The 12,316-nt window shown below is 39.4% G+C and overlaps 1 protein-coding gene across 2 annotated transcripts in view; it reads left to right on the top strand.

The window, feature by feature from the left end:
- The window catches only part of LOC133656232 (calcium/calmodulin-dependent protein kinase type II subunit gamma-like), a 252,554-nt gene that overhangs the window by 98,382 nt on the left and 141,856 nt on the right, over positions 1-12,316 (top strand). For both annotated transcript variants that reach the window (XM_062057166.1, XM_062057167.1), the window contains exons 9-13: positions 5,563-5,657; positions 5,965-6,087; positions 6,194-6,277; positions 10,878-10,920; positions 11,588-11,650. In XM_062057166.1, coding sequence (XP_061913150.1) covers positions 5,563-5,657; positions 5,965-6,087; positions 6,194-6,277; positions 10,878-10,920; positions 11,588-11,650 — 408 coding nt within the window. The remainder of the gene's footprint in view (positions 1-5,562; positions 5,658-5,964; positions 6,088-6,193; positions 6,278-10,877; positions 10,921-11,587; positions 11,651-12,316) is intronic.

Genomic DNA, 12,316 nt, shown 5'->3' with positions numbered 1-12,316 from the left:
AAGTGCAAATAATTGTGCAGGAACATCCACTGTTTCAAACTAGTGTTAAAAAAAATGACAGTTGTCTTCAAAGCGACAATGTAAACATCCAGTGTAAAACTGTTCAGTTTACTATCTTTAAACTTTTACTTTTTGAGAAGCGGTGTCCTCTACAGCAGCGTTCCCCAACCTTTTTTCTACCAGGGACCGGTTATATGTATGTAGGGATGATACTCGAAACCGGTTTTCCCGGTTGTTCGATAAGAAAAGAACCGAGTCCTCGGACTCGAATCCCTTTTTGAGAACCGGTACCCGTTATCGAGACCACTATAGTAAAGAAAAAGAGTTGGTTCTTTATTCGAATCCCTCGGACCGAATCTCATCCCGACCAGAAATGCCCCTTGAGACATCGCAAGAATTTACGTCACGTAGCTCAGTCATTAGGCGCAGATAGGGAAAGCAGGAAAAACAATGGAATAATAAAGTTCAAAACAAAAGGTATAATCCAATGAATAACTTTACTGAGAGATTTGAGCAGGGTACAAACACATGACCAACACTTTTACCACCAACATAGCAACCAGGCTAGCAACGCACCTCCTTTACGGCAGCTGTCGCAACGTTCTTAAAGCAACCGCAGCACATACATATATATACAACATATATGACATGATCTCCCTTTTTCAACTTTTGTTTTTCTTTCCTTGTAAACAAAACAAAATCACACTGTACATGTGTTGTCTGTCTAATTATAAATAATGAAGACGAGGCATGTTGGCTGAGTTCTTGGCGTTTACTTTCACGGGTGACGACATGCAACACTTTTCGGGGCTACCGCGCATGCTCGTCACTCCCGTTGCATGCGGGGTAGTGTAGTTGTTATGTTCCCTCGCTCATAACATCACATCTTTCCCCCTATAAAGAAAGATTTTAACTCAATAAAGTGTATTTCTTTTTTTAGCTTTAACTTTTCATTTTTTAGCATTGTAACCACATTTGCAAACAACTTTTCTCTTCATAGAATTTTCTTTCAATAAAGAAATAAAGTGCAAAAATGTCAAAGCATCATAACAAACAGTTATGTTCCAATAGCAGCAGAAGTGCACTTTTTGGAGAGCTGTATTATTTTCAGTTTTGTGCCCAAGGGACTGATTTTATTTAACACTATAGTATTATTTATACACCTATAGTGATCACAGAGACAGGTTGTTTTTGTGATACTGTATATATTTGTTTCTCTGAAAAATCCCACTTAATATACTTTGGGTAACAAGAGTCAATATTTATTTTTTTTATTTTATTTTTTTAGGGGGGTAACAGTCAATATTTATTTATTTATTAGATTTTATTTTTTTCTTATATAATAAAAGTGAGCTTTTGTTCAACCAAATATTGTTTTTTTCCCATATACAACAACCTATCTGGACTCGATAAGAGAATCGATAAGGAATCTGTTCGATAAGAGGATTCGATAATAGGCTCGAACTCGATCATTTCTTATCAAACATCATCCCTATATGTATGCATTATTTTCACCGACCGGCTTTCTACTTGTGGCAGATAAAAACAGCAAAAAATGAGCATGAAAAATGAGCTTTTGGCTACAACCTGGTGCATTAACATTGTATATGTCCATTAATGTGCATTGTCCAATGTACTATAACAAATAAGTTCTATTATTATTGGTGTGTTCAGTGGGACAAGCGAAATTTAAGTCGGAGAAAATGTGGTAGTTTATAAATTATTTAATGTTTCTGTGCGGCCCGGTAGCAAATGTGTCACGGACCGGTACCAGTTGAGGACCACTGCTCTATACTGGACATTTTTTTTCCATATCAGTTTGAAAAATGCTATTTCTTGAAAAGGTTAACTGAGAATGTAACTTTTTATAATGTAAATACCCCTCAAATTGATGTTTAGTCTCGCTGGCTTCGAACATCTTTCCGAGTGATGGTTTATCAAATAGATTCTCATGTTACTCGCCGTGTGCGGTGTCAGCACTTCCATCGGCGCTGTGGACGACCCAGGACCTCCGCCAATGAGGTTATGAATTTGCCGGGGTTTGCTTATTAGCAACATAACTCAAAAAGCTACGGACAGATTTCCATGACATTTTCAGGAAATGTCCTAGAAAAAAAACAAATGTACTAATATGATCCACTTCAAGAAACTCTTCAAACTTAGTGTTCACAAAGTACAAAGAAGAAGAACCATGATGAACATTCTGAATTTATTTTATCCATCCATTCTTTCATTCTCAAAATAATCTTACTTATCTCATCGTATGAAATAAAACTTACTTCACCAATTATTTATTGTTATTGTGATAACTTATGGAGTATATTGTGAATAAATTGAGAACAGGAAGTGAACAAAAGTTTTAGCAACTGCTATGTAAAAGAAAAGGGGTAGGATTAAATAAGCTCTGCTTCTTCCTACTCCTTATCCAAAATGTTGAAAATAGAAACTGGAAATTGTGATGTATCATGTTGTATGCATTAGGGGTGTAACGGTACACAAACATTTCGGTTCGGTACGTACCTCGGTTTAGAGGTCACTGTTCGGTTCATTTTCGGTAGAGTAAGAAAACAACAAAATATACATTTTTGGGTTATTTATTTACCAAATTTGCAAAATCGTCCACCAAAAATATTTTTCTTAGTGGAATATTTGATGTGAAGTAATCGGAACCTTGGATAGGTCAACAATTCATAATAACATTGATTTTGATTCAATATTATGTTTTGAGCAATGACAGTTTGAAAGAAAAAGAAACATCTTTGTTTTATTAGTCAACATTGCAACTTTTTCTAAATTACATTTCACCTTTAAGCTTTTTTATTTCACTTTTGTTGTTTTTGTTTATTTTCATAGTATTTTTAGAATGTGCCGTGGGCCTTTAAACCATTAGCTGTGGGCCGCAAATGGCCTCCGGGGCACACTTTTGACACCCCTGCTATAGATAATAATAAATTAAATCTGATAAATCTATGGATAAAAAGCAGAGCCTGGCGACGCATGCGCGTTTATCATAACTCTCTCTCTCACTCTGTCTCTGCCCCTCCCTCACCAATGCTGCTGCGCGCACAATTTGTTTTGTTTTTAACCCCTTCTTAGCCCTGAACGTACATTGAAAATACACGCAACCCTAACTCAAAATGCCGGACATTTGAGGCATTTAAGAAACTCCGCCCTGACAGCTCCCCAAAAGAGGACATGTCCGGTGAAAAGAGGACGTATGCTCAGTCTGTCGTAGCCCGTTAGCTGCTAGCATGCCGTGTGTTGTGCCTCGGTGTGCATTGTTTACACAACGTGCGTTACGCTACCTAATATGTCCGTGTGGAAACTCGTTCGGTACACCTCCGAACCGGAACCCCCGTACCGAAACGGTTCGATACAAATACACGTACCGTTACACCCCTAGTATGCATGCATGTTCGGAATAAACTCAAACAAAAAAAAAAAGTGGCCAATTTTCAGGCTGGCCAACGCAAAAGCGCCAGAAAAAAACTACAGTCGGCAAGTTTCATTTGATACCGTCACACGTCACGGCGTTATTGTGAGGAGTTTAAAAACGCAAGGCTGCATACTCACGGTACCTGATATTCAGCTGGGAATGACTACAACAGTAAATAAACACAAGACGTATATATACTCTATTAGCCACAACACAACCAGGCTTATATTTAATATGCCACAAATTAATCCTGCATAAAAACACCTGCGTGTTTATGCTAGCTCCTAGCTCCTATGCTAGCTCCTAGCTCCATAGAACACGCCAATACAATTCAAACACCTGATCAACACACACAATCACTCAGCCCAAAAGACCGTTCACCTAACCCAAGGTTCATAAAGCTCATATATTTTTAAAAAGTTACGTACGTGACGCGCACATACGGTCAAGCGATCATATGTTTAGCAGCCAAGGCTGCATACTCACGGTACCTGATATTCAGCTGGGAATGACTAAAACAGTAAATAAACACAAAACATATATTTACTCTATTAGCCACAACACAACCAGGCTTATATTTAATATGACACAAATTAATCCTGCATAAAAACACCTACGTCTTTGTTATGCTAACTCCTAGCTCCTATGCTAGCTCCTAGCTCCATAGAACACGCCAATACAATCCAAACACCTGATCAACACACACAATCACTCAGCCCAAAAGACCGTTCACCTAACCCAATGTTCATAAAGCTTATATATTTTAAAAAAGTTACGTACATACGCAAAAAAAAGTTGCGCACATACGGTCAAGCGATCAAATGTTTAGAAGCCAAAGCTGCATACTCACGGTAGCACGTCTGCGTCTTTGTCATCCAAATCAAAGTAATCCAGGTAAGAGTCTGTGTTGTCCCAGTTCTCTACAGGCGTCTGTGTATCGAAGTCAAAAGTCCTCCTGGTTAGAGTCTCTGTTATCCGAGTTCTTCCATCTTGACTGCATCTTTCGGGAATGTAAACAAAGAAGCGCCGGCTGTGTACTGTTGTTGCTGACTTCCCTCGCAAAATACGTCCGTTTCGCACCGACAACTTTCTTCTTTGCTTGCTCAGCTTCTTTCTCCATAATGCAATGAACATGATTGCAACAGATTCACGAACACAGATGTCCAGAATACTGTGGAATTATGAAATGAAAACAGAGCTTTTTCGTATTGGCTTCAATGTGGAAGGCATACCCGTGTTCCCCGGGCTACGTCACGCGCATACGTCATCCTCAGAGGCGTTTCGAACCGGAAGTTTAGCGGCAAATTTAAAATGTCACTTTATAAGTTAACCCGGCCGTATTGGCATGTGTTATAATGTTAAGATTTCATCATTGATATATAAACTATCAGACTGCGTGGTCGGTAGTAGTGGCTTTCAGTAGGCCTTTAACCAGCACAGTCGTCAATTTAGCCCCCATGGAAATGCCCCCCCTCTACCTCAAAGAACTGCTCACCCCCAAATCCTCCACACGACACCTCCGCTCCGGACAGGCTAACCTCCTCCAACCTCCGGGGACAAAGCTACGAACAATGGGAGACTGGGCTTTCTGCTCCGCCGCTCTCCCTGACCACCTGAGGGCACCACAGACTGTGGATGCTTTTAAAAAAGGCTTTTTTTAAGATATATGCATACTAGTTTTAGCTATTTGGCTGTTCTAGTTTTTATTTTTATTTATTTTTTATTATCTTTTTATTTTTTTATACACCGTAGCACTTTGGGGTTGTTTACTCAATGTAAAGTGCTTTTTACAAATAAAATCTATTATTATTATTATTCCATCCATCCGTTTTCTACCGCTTATCCCTTTCGGGGTCGCGGGGGGATGCTGCAGCCTATCTCGGCTACAATCGCGTACCGTTTCTTTTAAATCTCGTCTCAATTCCAGCCGCTCGACATTCATAATTTACAAGGGCATGCCCCTTTTAATTGTTGTAAGGATTTTTGTGTAAACCACTGCTGTATTATTTATACTGCCCCTTATTTCAATGACTGGCACCTCATTGATCAAGTGTCTCTCCTTTTCAGTGTATTTTGTACTGAAGGTTCTCTGCTACTGCTGTAACCTATTTTGTCTCTTCCATCAGGTGTTATTCTCTATATATTGTTAGTTGGATATCCTCCATTTTGGGATGAAGATCAGCACAAACTCTATCAGCAGATCAAAGCCGGGGCCTACGACGTAAGTGTGTGTGTGGGTGTGTGTGTGTGTTTGGGTGTGTGTGTTAGAGAAGGGTGCAGTGCGGGGCTTTGCTAAGCAGTTTTTGAATGTTTAATAGTGTCCAATTGAAAGTTGGTCCACTGCTATTGATCCAGTCAGCCTCCATGGCGCATTGCAGAGGTATGTGTGGTTAAGGAGGTTCCTCCAACCCCCCCAAAAATGCACTGGACACAGATTTACACACCCCTAATTAGCCAACAATGAGGAATCATATTTATATTATACAAGGTATTCAATGTTCGCCAACCTGTATCTACTTCTGCTTTAGTTTCCCTCCCCTGAGTGGGACACGGTGACCCCTGAGGCAAAGAACCTGATCAACCAAATGTTGACCATCAACCCGGCCAAGAGAATCACTGCCGAGCAGGCCCTCAAGCACCCATGGGTCTGCGTAAGTAAAGTTCAGAGTTTCTCCGCGGAGCCGAGACTGGGATCCCTAGTCCCCGGGTGCACTTTTTCGTGTGCGTGACTGTGAAATTGTCCCCTTCCCCCTGCAGCACCGCTCCACAGTGGCGTCCATGATGCACAGACAGGAAACTGTCGAGTGTCTCCGCAAGTTCAACGCTCGCCGAAAACTCAAGGTACTTACCTAGTGTTTGTTGTCATTGTTGTTTGCCATTCTAGTAAGTGCAGTGGAACCTCAATTTACAAACTGAATTGGTTCATGAACAGTGTTCGTAAAAATTGTGAAGCTCAAATTCTCCATAAGAAACTGTTGTATTTTTCGGACTCTAAGGCACACTTAAAGCTAGAGGCTTTTTTGCCGATATTCCGATATTGTCCAACTCTTAATTACCGATACCGATATCAACCGATACCGATATATACAGTCGTGGAATTAACACATTATTATGCCTAATTTGGACAACCAGGTATGGTGAAGATAAGGTCCTTTTTAAAAAAAAATAATAAAAAAAATTAAATAAAAAAAATTCTTGAATAAAAAAGAAAGTAAAACAATATAAAAACAATTACATACAAACTAGTAATTAATGAAAATGAGTAAAATTAACTGTTAGAGGTTAGTACTATTAGTGGACCAGCAGCACGCACAATAATGTGTGCTTACGGACTGTATCCCTTGCAGACTGTATTGATATTAGGGCTGCAAACACTAATCGATTAAAATCGATTATTAAAATAGTTGCCGATTAATTTAGTCATTGATTTGTTGGATCTATGCTATGCGCAGAGTTTTTTTTTTTTTTTTTTTTTAAATAAACCTTTATTTATAAACTGCAACATTTACAAACAGCTGAGAAACAATAATCAAAATAAGCATGGTGCCAGTATGCTGTTTTTTTTCAATAAAATACTGGAAAGGATAGAAATGTAGTTTGTCGCCTTGATCCGATTTATAATCGATTAATCGAATTAATAATCGACAGATTAATCGATTATCAAATTAATCGTTAGTTGCCGCCCTAATTGATATATAATGTAGGAACCAGAATATTAATAACAGAATAGTGCCAGTATGCTGTTTTTTTTCAATAAAATACTGGAAAGGATAGAAATGTAGTTTGTCTCTTTTATCCGACTATTAATCGATTAATCGAAGTAATAATCGACAGATTAATCGATTATCAAGTTAATCGTTAGTTGCAGCCCTAATTGATGTATATTGATATTAGGGCTGCAACAACTAATCGATTAAATCGATTAAAATCGATTATAAAAATAGTTGGCGATTAATTTAGTCATCGATTCGTTGGAACTATGCTATGCGCATGCGTGGAGGCTTTTTTTTAATTGTATTTATTTTTTAAATAATTTATTATTTATATTTATTTATAAACTGCAACATTTACAAACAGCTGAGAAACAATAATCAAAGTAAGTACAAAAACAATACAAAACAGCGCCAGAGCGGCGCTGAGGCTACGTCTCATGAGGTGGCGTAAGCTAGCCAATGATGTGTCATGTACACCTCACGTGACGACGCCGTCTGGAAACATTCAAAAAATGGCGCAGGTAAACCGTATGGATAGTTCAGCGGAGAAACATCTTGAGGTTATTGCTTCAATGGAGAAAAGTGTACGACCTAAGTCGTCAAAAGTGTGGGAACACTTCACTTTAAAGACTTCAAAGAAGACCGTTTCCTGCAAAATGGCACGGAAGTACAACATTGCTTCAGGAGCACCTGAAAAGGAAACATGTTGGAGCCATGAATGAAGGGAAGAACTCACAGTACGTAACTTTTTAAGTCCATAGTGGCAGCAAGCATTCATGAGTTCAACTTTTTTGTAAGTAACTTTAACGTTATGCCTTTGTTGCAACGCGGGGCTGATAATGTGTCTCCGGCACATTTGACTCCGTTTTGAGAGAGAAAACGCACGGTTACCAATTTGGAAATAAACGTAACGGACAGAAATATCTCAGGTTGGTTTCATAATGGATCAATGTAGCCGGGCTGATAAAGCTATATAAATATATTTAGATTTGAGTGACGCTTTAGTACAACTAATCGTTATGAAGGTGCTGGAATATTTCATGCTATTATTTAGAGGCAGCCTAAAATGAATCCTTTATTATTCACAACAGAAACGTGTACAATATCTGATCTGATGAGTTACATTTCTGTGTTATTATTGGTGTATGCTGCATCCCCAATGTCCACAACATGGTGCCAGTATGCTGGTTTTTTTCAATAAAATACTGGAAAGGATAGAAATGTAGTTTGTCGCATTGATCCGATTATTAATCGATTAATCGAAGTAATAATCGACAGATTAATCGATTATCAAATTAATCGTTAGTTGCCGCCCTAATTGATATATAATGTAGGAACCAGAATATTAATAACAGAAAGAAACAACCCTTTTGTGTGAATGAGTGGGAGGGAGGTTTTTTGGGTTGGTGTACTAATTTAGTAAGTGTATCTTGTGTTTTTTATGTTGATTTAATAATAAAAAAACTGATACTGATAATAAAAACAATACCGATAATTTCCGATATTACATTTTAAAGCATTTATCGGACATCTCTACTTAAAACCCTTTCATTTTCTTAAAACTCGACGGTGCGCCTAATGTACGGAATAGTTTTGGTTATGCTTACCGACCTCGAAGCCCTTTTATTTGGTACATTGTGTAAGGATAAGTGTGACCGGTAGATGGCAGTCACACATAAGAGATACGTGTGGACTGCAATATGATGGCAGTCACACTAGTGCTGTGCGATATGGCCTTTTATTAATATCTCGATATCTTTAGGCCATGTCACGATACACAATATATATCTGGATATTTTTAGGCCATGTCACGATACACGATATATATGTGGATATTTTGCCTTAGCCTTGAATGAACACTTGATGCATATAATCACAGCAGTATGATGATTCTATGTGTCTACATTAAAACATTCTTCTTCATACTGCATTAATATATGCTACTTTTAAACTTTCATGCAGAGAGGGAAATCACAACTAAGTCAATTTCGCAAAAACTGTATTTATTAAACAGTTATTAAGCAGTGGCACAAACATTCATGTCATTTCAAAACAGAAAGTGCAAGATTGTCAGAGACATTTTAAAACAAGCTATGAGTGCACTTTTGTGCATGATGTCACTAAGATGACACATCAAAACAACACTAAATTAAAGTGCACTTCTTGTAGAGAACACCACTACAATAGTTAAACAAATAAAGTGCACTTTTGTGCATGATGTCACACAAGATATTTCAATAAGTGTCAAATAAAAATGAGCTGCATAATAGGAAATCAAACAATTTATGTCCTTCGTTCTGTGGTAGGTTCTTGTGGACGTTATCTGATTTATTGATTAATTGAGACTTTTATTAGTAGGTTGCACAGTGAAGTACATATTCCGTACAATTGACCACTAAATGGTAACACCCGAATAAGTTTTTCAACTTGTTTAAGTCGGGGTCCACGTCAATCAATTCATGTTCTGTTGATTTTTTTTTCATACGGTGTTAGAACAGAGATGTTGACATGCAGTTTCAAGCACTCTTCATTCTCTAGCGGGTGACTTTTCAAATGATGCTACACATTAGCAGTGCTGCTACTTTTCGTAGCAACGCTTTTGCCGCAAAATTGTTCAACATATTCCCGCTTGAAGCCAAACCACTGCCAGACGATGCACCCCGTGCTGTTTTTCTTGGGAATTAATTCTTCCTCCATTTGTCACCAGATTCGCACCTTCTCTCCTCTCTCGTATTACCGCTCGCAACGCACCGTTAGCATCACAGCTAATGTTACCCATGTTAGCTACCTCTCTGCTCGGGGAGGGCGTGTGACGTTGCACGTGTGGCGTATGCAGTGTTTCCCATAAACTGCCAAGATACCTGTGGCGGTGGGGGCGTGGCTATGGGCGTGGTCACCATGACATCATCGAGTAATTTGCATAATGTACTACAATGATATGATTTTCTCTAAAAAGGCTCAAAAAATGTATACTTACTAATTAATAATAACCGTTTTGTTTTAAACGTCCATCCATCCATTTTACAATATAATTACAGCACTTTATGTACATATTTATATACAGATTTGAACAATAAGTTATTCACTGAAATATATTTATTAATTGTGGTTCTTACAAAAAATATATCTTATAAAAATATAAAAGCTAAAATGTCTCTTAAAGCTCTGCCCCTTTAATAAGTGCATACTAAATAATTTAACTTTAGCCTACTACTGCAACCATATTATTTACCAGCAACATAAAGTGAAACAGAGGCAGAGGTGTCCTGCCACAGTCAGTAACAAATAAACAGAAAACAGTAGTGGTCAAATACAAATAAGGCAACAAGAGAAGTATCCTACACTTCTCTTTTGTAAAGTAAATCTCAACAGCCTATATGGGCATCTACATCAACTATATGATTTGCCTGAGAAGCTGGACAGGACAACAAAAAAAAAAAAAAAAAAAAAAATTTTTTTATTTTTTATTTTTTATTTGTGGCGGACGTAATTCTTTCGTGGCGGGCCGCCACAAATAAATGAATGTGTGGGAAACACTGGTCTTCCTAAATAAACTGGAAAAACGGCGAAGATTAATTTGATTGGTCGGAAAAGACAGTCGATGTCCCGAGCCTTTACCAGCGAGGAAGATCCAGCATTTCTTGCCTCTTTTCCAAATGCAGCGAGGTAAGGAAGAGAAGAATATATCCTGGCATTAACTCCATCCTCCCTCGCTTGTGTGTCCTCAGGGAGCCATCCTCACCACCATGCTGGTGTCCAGAAACTTCTCAGGTGGGTGTGCCCTTCGCCCTCCGCTCCCCACGCAGCACACGCAGATCAAGGAGAGTGGATAGAATCCTGTGCACCGACACCCCCTCCACCCCTCCCCCTCAGCACACACACACACACACACACACACCTTTTAGAAAGAACAAGATGTGTGCACACAACTAATGTATACTGATGTATGTAGGCAGATAATGTGCTGTCTTTGTCCATGCTAATATGTTTCTCCCTGTGTGTATGTGTGTGAGAGAGTGTGTGTGAGAGAGTGTGTGTGTGTGTGTGTGTGTCCTTTTTCTCTGCTGCCTGTGGAGCATTTGCATGTTTGCAAGATTAGTCTAGACTTTAATGAGTTTCTTTTATAACGAGGCAAACAAGATGACTATTGCGATTTTTATCTGAGTCTACTGAGAGTGACTTGTTTTTTTTTTTTGTCAAGGCCCTAGTTCCCAGCTTTTTTATTTTGTATTTTTTATAATTGGCCTGTCGATGGTTAACGATTTCGACCCCAGGCCTCGGAAACCACAGGGGTGCACGTCCTTGCTCTCGGTCCATTTCTATCAAGCGCTGGCGATATATTTGGGCTGTAATCCGCATGCCCTGTGGCTTCCGAGGCCCACGGTTGGACCTCAATTTTGCATAGCCCCTCCCAACTTGTAGCATTTCTGTCCAATAGTGGGCCGGCAGCATACCAACTCTGCTGCTGCCGCCTCCTCCACTGCCTCACTGGCTCAGGAAGGTACGTCCCAGAAGACACGCCCATCCACTTCCTCTCCACACACACACACACACACACACTTCTTTACGCTCTGTGGCGCAGGGGGGCTCGTGCATGCATCCCCCCTGCAGGCATTTCCATGAACCCTTGCACATACAACATCACGCTCACCCATGATTTGATTTACTGCACACAATCTGTGCCGACAATAGCATCATTTATTTAATAGTACATTGTTTGAACCACTGCACCTCAGCCTCCATCGCCACCGCACCCATTCCATCTCCAGATTTAGCCATGTCACATTTGGCAAGCTCCATCCTGACCTCCAGCCGACCCAGGGGGACGAGGAGGGGCCTGTATCCTGGTGGCGGGAACACTGACCCTGCAGGGGGGCCGGCAAGAGCTGGGTTGGCGTGCTGCCATCGTCGGACCTGGGTTTGACGGGGAGGGATAGGGAAAGGCGGATGTTGCAAGAGAAAAGCGGCGGGAAGTGAGTTGAGATCGATATTAACATTTTTATTTTTATTTTTCAAACGACAGAACTACATCAGCAGATATATTATATGCACATATTTTTTTTAAAAAAATACTGAAGTAAATAATCACTGCTCAAACACTAGCCTGTTTGACGTGCTTGAGGAAAGATCTCATTTATGAGCCCAAATTTTTATTTATTTAATTAAT

This window comes from Entelurus aequoreus, linkage group LG08 (genome assembly GCF_033978785.1).
Source record: "Entelurus aequoreus isolate RoL-2023_Sb linkage group LG08, RoL_Eaeq_v1.1, whole genome shotgun sequence".
NCBI classification, from domain to species: Eukaryota; Metazoa; Chordata; class Actinopteri; order Syngnathiformes; family Syngnathidae; genus Entelurus; species Entelurus aequoreus.
Note: the sequence above shows the minus strand (reverse complement) of the source record. Positions and strands in the feature narration are given on the sequence as shown.